Below are 17,493 nucleotides of genomic sequence, written 5' to 3'. Positions count from 1 at the left end.
CATGCATGATCGACTGTCCTTGCGAAAAATGACAAAAGTCTGTACATTACAGTAAATATTTTATTTATTACTGTATCAAACAGTCTTTACAAAGCATGGGTCAGGGGTGTAGAGACAGGCTGTGCTCCAATTCCCTTCCCCGCTCCTGAAATGTGCAACTGGTCACAGCAGTCGCAATCTTTTAAAATGCAATGAATGTGTGCCCACTTCGGGGAGAAGGATAGAGAATCGAAGGGCAGCCACAAACAAACAACACACCTCTCCCTATTGTTTATGTGGCAAACTTTTTCTGTCTGACGGGAGCAGGTAGCTGGGATGTGATGGCCAGGAGGGGGCGCTCCACCATCACCAGAGACTGGTCATCCAGCAGACTCACAGACAGCAAGTCCTACACAGGAAACACAGAGGATAAAGAAACTGATTTGACCCATTATCACATTTATAGAATCTAAACATCTCATTATTGTATATTAGGGGTCTAACGGTTCACCAAACCCACGGTTCGGTACGTATTGCGGTTTTGGTGTCCTGGTTCGGTTTCGGTACAGCAGGAAAATTAAATGCCATTCACATTGTTCAGCATTCACAATATTCCTGGTATTGTCTGTTGTGACAGGACTGGTATGTTGTAAGTGTCCACTCTGAAGCTGCATTTGTAACAGAGAACGACCGATTAATCGGAAGGCCAATTAATTAGGGCCGATATCACGTTTTCATAACAATCGGTAATCAGCATTTTTGGACACCGATCGTGGTGGATTACTTTGCACTCCACGAGGAGACTGCGTGGCAGGCTGACTACCTGTTATGCGAGTGCAGCCAGGAGCCAAGGTAAAGTGCTAGCTAGCATTAAACGGATCTCATAAAAAACAAATCAATCTTAACATAATCACTAGTTAACTACACATGGTTGATGACATTACTAGTTAATCTAGCTTGTCCGGCGTTGCATAGAATCGATGCGGTGCCTGTTAATTTATCATTGAATCACAGCCTACTTCGCCAAACAGGTAATATAACAAGCGCATTCGTGAAAAAAAGCACTGTCGTTGCACCAATGTGTACCTAACCATAAACATCGATGCCTTTCTTAAAATCAATACACAGAAGTATATATTTTTTTAACCTGCATATTTAGTTAAGAAATTCATGTTAGCAGGCAATATTAAACTAGGGAAATTGTGTCACTTCTCGTGTTCATTGCACGCAGAGTCAGGGTATATGCAACAGTTTGGGCCGCCTGACTCGTTGCGAACTAATTTGCCAGAATTGTGCGTAATTATGACATATCATCGAAGGTTGTGCAACGTAACAGCAATGTTCAGACTTAAGGATGCCACCCATTAGATAAAATACGGAACGGTTCCGTATTTCACTGAAAGAATAAACGTTGTGTTTTCGAAATGATGGTTTCCGGGGGTTGACCATATTAATGACCTAAGGCTCATATTTCTGTGTGTTATTATATTAAGTCTATGATTTGATAGAGCAGTCTGACTGAGCGGTGGTAGGCAGCAGCAGGCTCGTAACAGCACTTTCTTGCGTTTGTCAGCAGCTCTTCGCAATGCTTCAAGCATTGCGCTGTTTATGACTTCAAGCCTATCAACTCCCGAGATTAGGCTGGCAATACTAAAGTACCTATTAGAACAACCAATAGTCAAAGGTATATGAAATACAAATGGTAGAGAGAGAAATAGTCCTATAATAACTACAACCTAAAACTTCTTACCTGGGAATATTGAAGACTCATGTTAAAAAGGAACCACCAGCTTTCATATGTTCTGAGCAAGGAACTGAAACGGTAGCTTTTTACATAGCACATATTGCACTTTTACTTTCTTCTCCAACACTTTGTTTTTGCATTATTTAAACCAATTGAACATGTTTCATTATTTATTTGAGACTAAATAGATTTTATTGATGTATTATATTAAGTTAAAATAAAAGTGTTCATTCAGTATTGTTGTAATTGGCATTATTACAAATATATATATAAAAAAATTGTGCGATTAATCGGTATCGGCTTATTTCGGTCCTCCAATAATCGGTATCGGCGTTGAAAAATCATAATCGGTAAACCACCAATTTTCAACCAGGTGGGAATTTACTAGTTGTGAAGACGTAAATACCAGTTGGATGCATTCATGTGATTTGAACTCACTGAGAAACACTGATTCAGCTGCATCAACCATAAACTAAAAGTACAGCTTCATGCTTGTAAACAAATTAAAGAGTTCAAAAAACAAATAGCCTTTTATAAATAGTGTTTTGTTGTTGCATTTAACAGCCGAAAATGCTGTCACGAGGCAATTTCCTTAGTAGGTGACATCAGAGGTCACCATGTGGGAGAAGTGGGTGCTCAGCATGATAAACGAGTTTCTCTACTTATAATTACCAGTTGGAGAGCCGTTCCAAGTGGATTTTTCCCAGTCGTATGTGGTAAATTCCCACTTGGTTACAAACACACTATGACACTGCCTCTTCTCAGTGCCAGATTTGCTCTTGTGACTCTCATAAAAGGAGGCGTGTCTGTAGCACGGTACATCTCCCACTCCAGAGTAATGTGATGGGCGGTCAATGAGAAGCACAACACAGCATTGGCCAATTCCTTGAAAACATTGGCTTTCGTTTGCTGAATTTGGTGCAAGGGGGAAGCTGGTAACGTGGCTTCAGCACTTTTACAAGGTGCTGAAACCCCTATTCTTAACCACAGAGAAGAGGCACATATCTGTGGCTATAAACCAAAGACTGTAAAAAATATATATAATTATAAACTGGGTGGTTCGAGCCCTGAATGCTGATTGGCTGACAGCTGTGGTATATCAGACTGTATACCATGAGTATGACAAAACATGTATTTTTACTGCTCTAATTACATTGGTAACCAGTTTATAATAGCAATAAGGCACCTCGGGGGTTTGAGGTATATGGCCAATATACCACGGCTAAGGGCTGTATCCAGGCACTCGGCGTTGCGTCATGCATAAGAACAGCCTTTACCCGTGGTATATTGCCCATATACCACACCCCTCGTGCCTAATTGCTTAAATATAGCCTACCTAGCGATCTTGTAATTTCTTTGGAACGGTCAAAATCAACTGCTTGAATGCAGAGGGGAGACGATGTGTTGTTTCTTTGCGTTTCCTTGCTCTGGAAGACTGGGGCGATGTCAATGTAAATGTGTCAACATATTTGAGGTGTTGGCAGCGGCATAGGCTATTCTTGTTGAGCGTGGAGACCTACTGTTAACATTTTATCCACAACTCTCTGTCAATCATCCTTGTAATCCACTAGGAAGTCTAAATGTTCCCAAACTGGAGAATCTTCCTCCTGGTTTACCACCCCCACCACCGTACAGAGCTACATTAGTTCCCGGCTGCACCTCACAAAAGGACAGTTTGAAACATGCCAATTAAGATTTGAATTTTGATTATGCATAGGCTCTTGTTGTTTCAACAGAATAGCCTGAAATCTGAGCTGAAAAATTGTTTCAGGCTATTCTGTTGAAACAATAGGCATAGTGTTTTTATTTGTATGTATTCATTTGGGTTCACAGAGACTGAACCAAGGTCCCCCATCGAACAGTTTGGTACGAATATGTGTACCGTTACAATCCTACTGTATATAAGATATATCCAACAGAATCCTGATATTGTCCCAGTTTGGGTTCTACCTGGCCAAACAGACACTCACCTGGAAGGTTTTACATATTTTGAAAGCATGGAGATGACTGGGCCTCTCCTGCTCTGATAGGTTTCTGAGGGTCATCTGATTGTAGAACTGGGTCTTCTGGTCAGGGAGGGGCTGAAAGGGAAGAGGGTGACAGTGTTAACCTCACAGGCCAGTAAAAGCAGGTGTATTCTAATGATAGTCAATATGACACAGAACAGGCCACTTAACCAACACTGTTCCTTTAATAGATGAAAAGGCTCAACCGAGAAGGACTGCTAAAGGCCATTATGAGAAGGACATTGATGGATAAACACTTTAAAGAAAAACAAAAAAGGAGGATATCTGTAAGTGATGCAGGTTTCTTACCAGACTTTGGTCGATGATGCAGAACATGTGCATGTCGTGCAGGAGGATCTGTTCAGGATTTTTCGGGTTGAAGGTCACGTGGGTGACGGGAGTGTCCCGGTCCAACCACAAGTTGTGAAGCCCCTGCTTCTGAAGCTTTCGGCTCCAGTCTGTGTACTGCTTCTCCACTATGGAGTACTCAAATATCTATAGACATGAACCAAAGAACTGTCAGCATATCTACACGTGTCAGAGTACTAAATCATAAAACTACAGCAGAAATCACAAGTTTCAACAAGATTACTCCTGTTAAAAGTATACTTGAGAGATACTAATATCTGCAGTGGCAGTATGAGAGATGGCATGGTGTTTACCTGTTGGTCAGCGTGCACCATGGTCAGGTTGTTGGTGGTGGGGTGGATCCCCATGGCACTGGGACAGGAACCATACACAGGTACTATACAGTGGAGCTGGAACACAAGAACAGGGTCATGTGAGGCTGTCATTGGAAACAGATTACGATACGTTTAGTCTTACAGAAGAACAGCTGTAGAGCTTGAATGGATCAGTGGAAAACCCAATCACCTTTAGTTTCTGTACATTGTAGACGTGAATCTCACAGTCACTATTTGCTGTCGCCAGCCACTTCCCATCCACACTGTTAGTCATTAAGTGAATGGGCTGTCTGGATCCTGGAGAAGGAAACAGCAACGTGAGGCCATGTTACCAAAAACAAAAATTAGGTTATCCAGCACAAAGCTTTGGTTTTTAAGTGAACACCAACATTGCAGTTTCAGCAAGCAGTTTGCCAGTTGACAGGTCAGATAACCAATATTGCTGATGATCCACTGACCTGACTTAGGCTTGAGGGTGTGCACATACTTGCACTCAGATTGGCTAAGGGCAATAACGAGGACTGATGATTGGCTGGAAGCAGCAAACAGTTTGGAGGAGTCTGAAGAGAAACACAGCTGGTGTGCAGAGCGCAGGATCTTTGGAAGCTTGGGTACCTGGGGAGAGACAGATTTGTTATACTTATCTTACTGAACAGCGTATGAGGAGAACAAGACTGGGCTCAACCAGCAATGTTAGCATTTTAAACTGATATTTTAAAGCACTGACAAATGGTGCCATCTACTGGATGCTTAGTCTAAATATTAGAGTGAAATTATTGCCCAGTCAAAGCTGGACTATTTGAATGATTATAAATTTGACTGTCCCTTGGGAGAGTGAAAGCACACAATCTATTTTCAGATTCAACAAACTCAAATGACATTCAACTAGAATAACACGATTTTATGAATTAGTCAATCAATGAAATGGGATTTATGTAGCAGATCAGCAAACCACTTTAGCAAAAATGATAAAGTAGGTGAGGAGGCTGATTGTGTATCTAACATAATGGAGACCACAATCAAGACTTGTTTATACCTTGGTTATACTGATGTCATTATTGTCCGTCTGCAGCCTGTAGAGACGTACACTGGACATGGTGGAGTAGGCTAGCCATCCTCCGCAGGAGGACAGAGCACTGCAGCAGATATGATCCTCACCCTGAAGGCAAATATCACAGAAAAACAAAACTACAGTTGGAGGGTTTCTTCAGCATTACATAAACTCAGACTATGCCACTCAAATTCAATGCATACTGTCATTAGATCAGTTAAAATGAAAATCCCAAAGGTGAGGTGATTTTGGATAGTTCTACAGACTGAGGTGATAAACAGTTGTATGCAGGAGAAATGCCTACCTTTCTCTTGAGATGGAGGAGTTTCTCAGGTTTCCTCTTCAGAGGCAAGCTGTCTCCTGGCTTCCCTGAAAGTTAGAGAGATGTGTTATCAAATACAGCACACAATAACTACACCCATTAGACAAGTGTGATAATCATTCCCCTTTGTTTGAAAAGTTGCTACAATAATGTGCATTATATTGACTGTATTTTCCAATCTCCCTCTTTCCATCCATGTGAGTGAGTGAGATTCTCACCATGTCCATCACTCTCTCCCAGTCTCCACAGCTCCAGCTGGCCAGGGAACTGGAAGAGCAGTAGCCCTGCCTTCTTTGCACAAAATACTAGATTCCGCTGAAAAGAACAGTACAAACAGGATGAAATCAAGATTTTTTTGTGCAATTCTATAACAATCTGTTCAACGTTAATATGAACATTCTGTTGAATTCACAATCTATGCAATTAACATTATTTGCAACAGCTCTGATACCAGAGTAATTTCTACTAGTTCTGTACTCACATGGGGAAAGTGGATCTTGCGAAGTGCCGAAGCATGTGACCTCTCATCAAACTTCTCCAAGAGGGGTCTCACTACAAGCTGGGTATCCATACCTGAGAAGAGAATGTATCCAGAATTAGTAATGCAGTCAATATGGAGCAGCATTTGTTGTACTACAGTAGCATTTCCCCCTTATCCATTTGAACATTAGCACTGACCTCCAGAGACGATGGCAGTCTCGATCTCAGCCAGTGCTCTGACATCATGCGTGTGGTTCTTGAAGGTCCTGGTTCTGACCCACTCCTTGTCTTGCTGCTGCAGAGTAGGAGCAATGAACTGGAACTGAATCACAGTACCCTCTGACGTCCCCACCACCACGCTGCTCTCATCCTGTCAATCACACACAAACCAGTCTACAAGGAAGCTCCACTCTAGTCAAGCCTACGAATTCACATTAGTTGGGTCAAACAAATCATGTTCACCTGCAACATATGGATTCAGACAATCAAAGAGACATCTACATTCTCTTGCACCTCCTAATAAACAGAGGGCAACCGTCTGGAAGGAGGGATAAAATATTGGTAAAGGGCAAGTGTCCATCACATTGAACACCCTCTCACCTTGGAGACAGACAGTGCCAGCACATCCCACTTGGTCACCAGGTGTGTTTTGACGAGCGTACCGGTGTGTCCGTCCCAGACTTGGACCTTCCCAGCAGAGTCACCGCTGATGATAGTACAGTCTGACAGGAAGACTACACTCCAGACTACAGTCTCCCGACTCTTAGAGCCTCCAAAGCCCCGGTCCACCAGGAGCCTCTGTACAGCACGACCTGAAACAACAAACACTGGAGGTCAGGATCAAACAAGTCCAAAATTGGAAACCTATCAAAAATGCACTGTGGTTAGCATACTAACTGCCTGACAATATTTTCACATGGCTGTTCCTAACTCACCTGTCGAAACATCAAAGACACGGATCATGTCCATCATGCCAGCAGCAATCTGTGTGCCAGAGGGGTGCCAGGAGAGGGATATGATGCGACCTGAAAGACAGGATTACACAGTTTAAGCTGCACTAGAAGAGGCCAGTTGTCAACACAGCTGCAACCCCATTGACAGCAAGGATGACAAATGTAATGTAAGGAAGGAACAAATGTTTAGACAAGTGAATCAATACTCTGTTCCACTCACCTTTCTGTCTGTCCAGATTGCGCTCAAACTGAATGCTCTCTTCTAGTACCTCAAACAACTTCACTGTCCCATCTTCACATCCAATCTAACATGATTAGAAAAAAAGACATTATTAAATTCCATCTAAAGTCAGCATGAAAAACACAAATTCCAATATGTTTGAAAGGACACTATTACAGAGATGTGACTGACTGCTAAGTGTGCCCCCTGAGAATTGCTGGTGATGGTCCAAATGGGGCCCCCGTATGCCTCCAGGGAGTACTTGGGTCTCAGGTTTTCCAGATCATATTCTGTGATCTCTCCATTTAGGCCAGCACTGAACAGGCGTCCTCCAACCCAACACAGGGCCTCGGTTGACCGGGAGTCCTTCCCTGGAATAACCTGCAGATTCCAAAACAAGTGTTAATTAATGGCAAGTGTGACAACCAGCCGTGTGTGTATTTCTGTCGACAATGTTAATCAAAAATAAGCATCAACCATATCCTAAGGAGGGAGGTGTAAAGCCTTTTAAGTGTGCTATAATGTAGACTAAGGATCAAGCATAATGTTTATATTCATTCTGAATAGGCCATACATGTATAAAACGTGTTACTAACCTTTTCCTGGAAATAGTGGTCTGCGAAGTTGAAAATCTCCACACTCCCATCCATTCGTCCCAGGGCCAATCTCTCTGTGTGGGCATTGAATGCCATAGCTCTGATGGCAGTTGGCATGTAGTCGAAAAATCGAACCCGGTGCACTTTAAACTCCCCCATTGTCGCTAATCTAAGAAAACAGTTAGATGCTAAAATTAAGAGGATTAAGAGTTTTGCATGGAAGTCATTATTGTTATGCAGTTAACAAACGGCACGAGGCTAGCTACCTACCGACTAAACTGTCATAATGTGATGCAAGTCATAATTTGAAACATGTAAGCAACAAAATGGCTATCTAGCAACTAAAAAATAGCACGCTAATTAGTTCTCGTTAGTTAGCTAAATAACTAGCTACGTTACTTGGATAGCTAACGTTACGTTAGCTAGCATACAATTTGGCTAGTAAGCTAGCTGCTCGTTTAACACTGAAAGAACACCGCTTGCCTATGCGCAAATCATTATATTGTTGACATGTAACAATTTACAATGCACATAAAAACAGTTAAAGAAAACGCTTACTTTTATCGTCCCTTTCTTTAGTGTTTTCTTCAGTTTTACCAAACATTAATTCCTATGTCCACACGTCGAATTACAGCAGACACCACGTTGGACACCTTTGAACTGGAAACGAAAACCACTACATGCAAGTGACGCGAATGTGCGCCGGATGAAGATGTACCATCTTCGGGGCGGGAAAACATGAAAACAAACAGGACGTTTTTAAATATATTTTTTATTTTTTTATTAACAACAAATCAATACAGAAGGTACATGAGGGAACACAAGTATATATAGATTATATACAATGGACAATCGACCTAGGGGGTGCAATATCACATTACAATTACACAAGGACCTTAAGGGACATAACTTACATACACTTATAATTCTAACAGCTTTTTTGTTAGTAGAGTATTTAACCTGTTGTCTTAAAATACAGTTCAATTTATTTTTGTAGGGTAAGAAAATGTGTTTTTTGTTTGTAAATTTACATTTGTGTATATGAAATTTGGCCAAAAGAATAATGAAATGAATTACATAAAAATGTTTCATCTTAAAACAAACAGGACTTCATCATGTTTAGTGACAATGTTTGATGTCTATGTATTTGGTGAGAGCATCTGTTTCTACTCCCCTATCCATCCCTGTCCAGTGTGGATGGACCTGGTCCTACTGAGTGGCTGCTGGTTGAACTCCAGGGGTAATGATGTCCAGGCAGAACTCTGGATTGGCTGGGAACCTGATGGGAGATCTGCTCTACACCAGAGGCACTTGACAACATGGCACTATAATGCAGTGCTAGTACACTCTTCTGTTACCTCTTTCCACTCAGAGTGTCTTGTCTTTACTGTGCTCACCTGTGTCCCCTCCCCAGGGTGTACCTGTGCTCATTGTGGGACACCACATCCTCTATGGGAAGGTGGTCAAACTGGAGAAGCCCTTCGCTGTCCTGATGAAACACTCTGGCCTCCCACAGCGGGAGAAGGTTCCCATGGAAATCAACCAGCAGAACCCCACCACCTACTCTATTTCCGTCCTCATCCAGAAGAAGCTCATCTTCAATACTCGCCCAAAGCCCATCATCACTAATGTGGCCAAGAAACTGTAGTGAAGTGCTTGGTCATATACATTATAGGGCTCACTGTCGCAAAACACTTTTAACTGGAAAAAAATGGACAAGTTCAGATAGTCCCTGTTGCAGTCTGTTTTCTTCCGTTTTGTGCCTGTTGCAGTCTGTTTTCTTCCGTTTTGTGCCTAACGACCTTGACCCTGGTCACCTCTATGGGAGCAAAGGACATGCTGCACTCTTAATGACGCCAGACCCACAAGAATGGAGCACCCATTGCAAGACTGTACTTGGGACACACTCCTCTGGCTTGAGGTTATGGGACATCTGAAACTAGGCTGTGTGCATATTTGTTTTGTTATGTCAGTGGTTTTACACTGCTGGAATTTGCTTAACGCTGTGGTGTATTATTAAAATGTCTTTATTATTGCACTTATCAGATGACAGGATTTAGTCATGTCTTGACATGACATTTGTACAGTGATTACTTTCAGATGGGGAAGAAATCACCACAACAGTCGAATGAGAATCTTTTTTTTATTCAGATAAAAAATACATTTTTTTTCAACTGCTGTACAAGTCGGAAAAATAACTGTTTTGATTTGAAATACAAAACCTTTTTCCAACAACATGTCTTGCCTTCTATATTTAAACATAATGAAATACATAGGTGGTTACAATACTTTATTTTCAGCTATTACATACCAATAAAATGTGTATTTTATGTTTCAATAGCCATATGCTGGTGCATGATTCTGATTTTCTTTGTACCCTACTACTGTATTAGAAATGCTATCTTGGTTTACTACTTTTACATGACAGTTATAACTGCCTGTTCTAAATCTACATGAAGCATCATCCCTAAATCATAATAGGGATAATGGTGATATGAGTGATTTCTCATCCATGAAACTACAAAATGACAAGTGTGGCAATGTTGAACACTAGAGACCAAACTACACTGAATAACAGATCATTGTGCTAACTACATCACATTGTAAAAATCATGTAAAACGCTATTGTTTCAGGAAATGTACAAATCCAATAGTTTCTTTTAAATATAGGTCTATTCTTAAACCCATAATTCTTGTACATCTTCAAAATATCTTTGAATATATACAATACACAAAATATATTACTTTGCAATATACTGTGAAACATTGCCTTTATGTAACATTGAATGTTGTATGAGCTGAGATACCATGGTTTGTTCGATAGGCTCAACAGTTGTTCTGCGGCATTGAGACACCTTAGAAAAGTCTGGCATAGATTTTCAGTCACAGACGTATTGAATAGTTACATAATTATATTCAAAACAATTATAAGACTGGGTTTTTTCATGTCAGATATGCTTACATCATATGGCTGGACATCTACAGTCACTCAGCATTATGAGACCGATTGATTTGTTGTCAAACAGTGGCAGGCTGTATCAAGGAAATCAACAATTGCTGACAATATTGTAGACTGAAAGCAGATGTTCAGCCTGATAGATAGGCTATAACAAAGATTGTATTTGACATCTCCACACAAACGAATGTCAGACAACACTGTCACAGTCGTCTCTATGGTGTCCTTGCCTCTCATTTCTTCACATAATCCAAATATGTCAAAATCAGAAGAATCAAAATCACCTTTATTCGCCAAATAAATGTACACATACTCATCATTTTACTTGCTGATATGGTGCTGCTAGTTTACACACATCATACATGTGCATAGAGTCTTATTACACAGTCACCTGACATACACCCTCAGGAGTAGAAAGGGAAAGGTAGGCCACATCTACATGTTAAGACAGATGAATAATAGAGATGAGTTTGTCTGTACACAATTCTAAACACTAAGTTCAGTGTTCCAGCATTCACGACTTATTCCTTAAAGAGGACCAAAGGGGTTGCAAGCATCCCTAGCCTCCTAGTGGCTGTTTATGTGTGTGTTTAGGGGAAAGGGGGAGGTCCCTTCTTGGCATGCACATATAAGTGTAACCATAGATGTCCACCATTTTTGCTCCATGTTGGCTGAAGGGACCAATTCATCCAGCCACACAGTACAACATTTCCCCCTCTGTGCCTGGCCACCCCACCCCACCCCACACGACACACAATCTCTCTGGCTGGCGTCTCTTAATGGCCTTGTGACTCCAACATGTTTTCCAATGTACTGCCTAAAACCAACCCCATTAATGACCACAAGTAACTGAATGAAACATTTGTGTAAATGAGGGATGCAAAGTATATTGAAAGCAGGTGCTTCCACGCAGGTGTGGTTCCTGAGTTAATTAACAATTAACATCCCATCATGCTTAGGGCCATCATGCAGGGCAAGCTAATATTTTGGCTACCATGGCTATGCCATCAGTGGTGTAAAGTACTTAAGAAGGAAAGGAAAATAGTCCAATTCATGCAATAATCAAGAGAACATCGCTGGTCATCCCTACTGCCTCTGATCTGGCGGACTCATTAAACACACGTTTCCTTTGTAAATGATGTCTACATGTTGGAGTGTGCCCCTGGCTAACCATAAATAAATAAAAACAAGACAATGGTGCCGTCTGGTTTGCTTAATATAAGGAATTTGAAATGATTTATACTTCTACTTTTTCTTTTGATACTTAAGTATATTTTAGCGATTACATTTACTTTTGATACTAAAGTATATATAAATCTAAATACTTTTAGACTTTTACTCAAGTAGTATTTTACTGGGTGACTCACTTTTACTTGAGTCATTTTCTATTAAGTATCTTTACTTTTACTCAAGTATGACAGTTGGGTACTTTTTCCACCACTGGCCCCCATAGGATGACAATGCCCCCCATTGACAGGGTATGAGTGGTTGTGCATGAAAACGATGTAAGCCGTATGCCATGGCCATCTCAGTCACCAGATCTCAACTCAATTGAACACTTATGGGAGATTCTGGAGCTGCGCCTGAGACAGCGTTTTCCACCACCATCAACAAAACACCAAATTATGGAATTTCTCGTGGAAGAATGGTGTCATATCCCTCCAATAGAGTTCCAGACAATTGTAGAAACTATGCCAAGGTGCATTGAAGCTGTTCTGGCTTGTGGTGGCCCAACGCCCTATTAAGACACTTTATGTTGGTGTTAACTTTATGTTGGCATTGCACTCAGGAAATAACTTCAAAGTACTACATTTTTGTGGGGGCTCTTTATCTGTTTAACCCCAATTTCAGTATAAAAAAACTCAAAAAGAATGTGGTCACAATTCATGGCCACCAATACTTGAAGGAATTGCAAGCAATTTTGTGCCTTGTGAAACTGATGTGGAGGTTGCAGTTTTTAGCCCCAACAACAGCAAACTCTAATTCATAGCCAAGACAACACTGAACACATATTCCTGGTGGCCCACAAAGTTTGTACTTGAACATCTATATCACCTCTGGAAATGTACTGTACCATCAAATTGACCTACTGCACCATTGGTAGATAGAGGCTGAGCAAGTCTGTAAACAAACGTTGTTTTATGTGTCTTGTTTGCACGTTCAAGTTTCAAGTTATGCAATCCTCATTTAATAAAATCATATGAACACAACTTAAATAGCACACAAGTGGAAACTTCCACGACATTATCTCCATTCTCCAACAACAAAAAACACATGTCAACTTAGACATGGTAGCACCTACACTAATACCACCTGACCTTGATAAAATGGGATCATGTTTTTATTTTCTCATTATGGATTTACAACTAATAACAGCAATGGAGTTAGTACTTGTGTTGTATTAATGGTACGACATGTCAAAAAACAAGTGCTCTTTGGTCATAGTCTATATGATGGAATTAATGTAGGATTATCTTCACTTGGAAAAGTACATCCTGTAATGAACACTGCAGTATAATGTGAATACAATTTGGCACCCATAGAACAAAATGGCCACTGAAACTCACTGACTCATCCAATTGAGTGTCAATACTCTTGCAAGCCATTAGCTTACGAGCTAAAAGTTTATCCTGGGCCTGTGCATCAGCACCAAATGTATTTGTAAGTTATGTTTGTATAAATGTTAGATTGTCTATCAATTTTTGTATTACAAAAATACAACTGTAGATCATTGTGTCTCCTGATTGAGGCAGAGAAGGCCCTCAGCTCAGTGCATCAAGTTACATATCAACATTGTACATACTGACACACACCGTGTCATAACTCTTATGATCTCTGGTATATCCTGGCCACACCTTGTCCCCCCATGGCCAAACGGGATGTGTGTTAATGTGCTTTATATCCAGTGTAAGCACCATGGCCACTGGTAGAGGACTCTGTGCTGTAGAAAAGGTTTGTAATCTACTTAACCAAGTCTCCCAGGTTAATTTGAGAACTGTCCGTCCATTGTCATTCTACAACACATTCATGCCCCATAGGTCCCAGAGGTTTAGCACCATGGAGACAGAGTGGTGGGGCCACAGACTGGCTCAGTTGTTCAAGCAGCACCACAAGGGACTGAACAAGGATCCATGTCTTATGCCTCTGCGTACGGCAGGTGGTACTGCTCCTCCCTCTTGTTGCAGCGCTTGGCCACTATCGCTAGGTAGAGAACCAGCAGAATGAGCCAGTAGCAGGCGTACAGGATGACCCCAGCGATGAGAAGCGCTTTCTCGGTTTCACTGAAGGGCTCCTGGGTCTCACAGTAGATGGTGTAGGCAACCCCACCCAGCAGCACAACCCCCCACACTGTGACGGGCACTGCCCCTATGAAGTTCACCACAATCTTCCTCCGCCCTGACGTGCCCCAGCCAGCCTTATTGATAGTGAGCAGGGCAAAGATCTTGGCTGGTAGCAGGCTGGACATGTAGAGGAGGGAGTAGAGTGACATGAAGATCATGACCAGACTGCCCCTCAGGAAGCAGGCGTAGGTGGCCTTCACCATGCCAACCAGTTGCACTGTCAACAGGAAGAGAAGGATGTTCCACAGGCGCCCGCGGTAGAACAGGTGGATCACTGTGGCAACAAGGAAGAAGGGGAAGAAACCCGTCACCACAGACTCGTATGTCATCCAAAGGCTGTGCTTGTGGAACCAGAGGGCGTTGTACAGCCACTCTCTGAAGTAGGACTTGCTCCAGCGGGTCTGCTGGTTGAGCCAGCGGAGGTAGCGCGTTGGCGTTTCAGTCTGGCACTTGGAGCGGGCCGTGAACTTGGTCTTGTAACCGAAGCTCAGCACGCGGTTGGTGAGGTGGCGGTCGTCACCAAAGCTGCACTTGCTGCCCAGGAAGGTCTGGTGATACCAGGGCTCTAGGAACTGCTGCAGCAGGGAGTTACGGTACATGCCCAGGGGACCACTGATACACTGCACACAGCCAAAGTAGGACTGGCAGGCCCGCTCCACGTTGAAGGCCATCCAGTAACGAACACTGCTCAGGAAGGAGAGCCACGAGTCATACTTATTCAGGATCTGAAGGGAAACAGAGACAAGTGAGGAGAAACTGTTACTGGTGATTCAGTAGAACTAGTAAATACATTTAGAAAGGATGACAATAACAACAATGTGAAGGGTCTTCTTAGAGAAAGAAGTCTCTCACCTGAACATCTCCACCTACTCCGCCGACCTTTGCATCCTCTTCTAGAATCTTCAGCATCTCTATGGTGCACGCTGGATCCAGAACTGTGTCTGAATCACACACCTGCAAAGCCACACATACACAGGTGTATTATTTCCATCCTTATAATATAACTGACATGGAGCCAAGTTGGTGGTAATGGGATTGGCTTTGACAGTGGATTAATCTAATTTGCTTATCCCATCACACAATCATTGATCTATTGATCTTACTACGATTGCTGTAGGGATGATATGTGTGCAATACACACTGATGTGGTCTACATTAATAAATGAGTGGTTAAGTGTTTATAAATGATTGCAAAAGACCCAAGAATGAAGGCTTAGGGACACAGCAGGTGATCCAGGGCCCCTGTGTTTCATCAGGTGCCACTCAAGTTAGCTGAAAGAAATTAGAGACTCCTGACAGCACACAGGTGTTCAAGAAGTATACAGAAGAGATCCAGCTGAACAACTGAACTTTGACCCTGGCAATGCAGTAATATACTGTATTATTGCTCTATGTATACAGAATGCAAGCCCAGGAGAAATGCAGACATTTCAATCAGTTGCTATAATATGTAACACTTGAGAGTGTATAAAACTCACTTGGGAGGGGGGGAAATGCTGTTCGTGACTGGCCTTTGAGTAATGGGATTACCTCTGTGTGCGTATGTGTGTGTGTGCGAGCGCGTGTGTGTGTTTTCGCAGCTTTGAGATATTGCTCTGTAATGGAAGAGCATCGATACAAGGCCTTGTGCCAAAGTCTGTGGAGACTCAGTCACAAGGAGATAAGGTTACCTATTTATATCAAGCAGAACAGAGGACCCGTTGAGAGATGCAAAATTTAAACACAAAGAGACTTACCTGCATATAGTCCACAGAGTCTCCCAGGGCTTTGAAGGCTGTGTACATCACCTCTCTCTTCCCTCCCCACTCCTGCATGATACAGGAGTAGCGACAGCCTCTCACTAGCCTGGCCACACGTGCAGCCTCCTGCGCATGCAGGGACGCTGCTCCAGTCCCCCCTCTGCCCACCCCTCCACCCCCGTCACTGTGGTAGTTCCCCTTCCACACCACGCTGCCAGCCTGGTCCACTCCACCCATCACCTCCTGGAAGATGTCCATCATGTAGTGGTCCTCCGGTCTGTTCCCGTCCACCACCAGCACCACCTTCAGGCTGGGGAAGGAGATGCGGCGCACGCTGCAGAGGCACTTCCTCAGGTAGTCTGGGTCCTCCTGGTAGGCTGCGATGCACAGGGCCACAGAGCGCCGCAGGTGCTGGGGCCGGGCGGGGCTGCGCATGTGTCTGTGCTCCAGGAAGGCAAACAGGCTCTGGAGGAAAAGATGCAGGGACAGGATGGCTCCGTACAGGCCGAAGGACAGGTGGTGCTGCTCTGTGTGGATGAACTGATAGCCAGTCACATAGGCCAGCAGGATCCCAAACAGGACCACCGTGGCGAAGAGGGTGGTGGTTACGATATGCAGCACAGTCCTACAGCGAGAGGGCATCTGCGGGGGAAAGGAGAGGGGAAGGAGTCAGAATGGGGACAGACAGAAATGTTGGAGGACAGACAGAGCTCAGGCTGGGTTTGGATGGAGGCAGACAAGAAACCACATGTGTTTAAGAAAATCCAAAGCAGGTAATACACTTTGAGATGCCTTATATGAATTTATCAAATAACATTTTTAGCCAGGCCTTGAATGTATAAATACATGTGGTTGGGTTTGATTAGTGGTGAATTGATTGTATATTGCCCACATCAGTAGTTGTGTATACAGTGATAGAGAACAGGGATAGCTCACACAGGCTTGCCCTGATAAGCATACAGTGATAGAGAACACCCAGGGATAGCTCACACAGGCTTGCCCTGATAAGCATACAGTGATAGAGAACACCCAGGGATAGCTCACACAGGCTTGCCCTGATAAGCATACAGTGATAGAGAACACCCAGGGATAGCTCACACAGGCTTGCCCTGATAAGCATACAGTGATAGAGAACAGGGATAGCTCACACAGGCTTTGCCCTGATAAGCATACAGTGATAGAGAACAGGGATAGCTCACACAGGCCTGCCCTGATAAGCATACAGTGATAGAGAACAGGGATAGCTCACACAGGCTTGCCCTGATAAGCATACAGTGATAGAGAACAGGGATAGCTCACACAGGCTTTGCCCTGATAAGTATACAGTGATAGAGAACAGGGATAGCTCACACAGGCTTGCCCTGATAAGCATACAGTGATAGAGAACAGGGATAGCTCACACAGGCTTGGCCCTGATAAGCAT

General features: G+C 42.9%; 2 protein-coding genes and 1 long non-coding RNA gene across 4 annotated transcripts; 1 reads left to right on the top strand and 2 right to left on the bottom strand.

Annotated features, from left to right (window-relative positions):
* Positions 1–46: 46 nt before the first annotated feature.
* Positions 47–8,695, bottom strand: LOC115109344 (U3 small nucleolar RNA-associated protein 4 homolog). 2 transcript variants are annotated; one of them, XM_029634146.2, is made up of 17 exons: positions 8,593–8,695; positions 8,035–8,203; positions 7,631–7,819; positions 7,439–7,523; positions 7,201–7,290; positions 6,866–7,077; positions 6,464–6,635; positions 6,267–6,358; positions 6,004–6,100; positions 5,768–5,832; positions 5,449–5,571; positions 4,871–5,027; positions 4,603–4,709; positions 4,392–4,487; positions 4,039–4,224; positions 3,694–3,804; positions 47–388 (listed from the first exon to the last, which is right to left on the bottom strand). In XM_029634146.2, exons 2-17 carry the CDS (start codon positions 8,191–8,193, stop codon positions 272–274), a joined length of 2,058 nt encoding a protein of 685 aa, XP_029490006.1. In that variant the 5' UTR covers positions 8,194–8,203; positions 8,593–8,695; the 3' UTR covers positions 47–271. The 2 variants fall into 2 exon arrangements, with proteins under 2 accessions (XP_029490006.1, XP_029490007.1); XM_029634147.2 differs by having other exon boundaries at positions 6,464–6,560.
* Positions 8,696–8,753: 58 nt separating this feature from the next.
* LOC115109346 (uncharacterized) lies at positions 8,754–10,372 on the top strand. Its single transcript, XR_003860510.2, has 2 exons — positions 8,754–8,840; positions 9,227–10,372. It is a non-coding gene; the product is annotated as an uncharacterized LOC115109346 (long non-coding RNA).
* LOC115108898 (hyaluronan synthase 3-like) lies at positions 10,170–17,141 on the bottom strand. Its single transcript, XM_029633460.2, has 4 exons — positions 17,121–17,141; positions 16,068–16,712; positions 15,184–15,285; positions 10,170–15,056 (listed from the first exon to the last, which is right to left on the bottom strand). Exons 2-4 carry the CDS (start codon positions 16,710–16,712, stop codon positions 14,127–14,129), a joined length of 1,677 nt encoding a protein of 558 aa, XP_029489320.1. The 5' UTR covers positions 17,121–17,141; the 3' UTR covers positions 10,170–14,126.
* Between the last annotated feature and the right edge of the window lie 352 nt (positions 17,142–17,493).

This window comes from Oncorhynchus nerka, linkage group LG25 (genome assembly GCF_034236695.1).
Source record: "Oncorhynchus nerka isolate Pitt River linkage group LG25, Oner_Uvic_2.0, whole genome shotgun sequence".
Taxonomy (NCBI): domain Eukaryota; kingdom Metazoa; phylum Chordata; class Actinopteri; order Salmoniformes; family Salmonidae; genus Oncorhynchus; species Oncorhynchus nerka.
The sequence above is the reverse complement of the archived record's forward strand: the minus strand, read 5'-3'. Positions and strand labels throughout refer to the sequence as shown.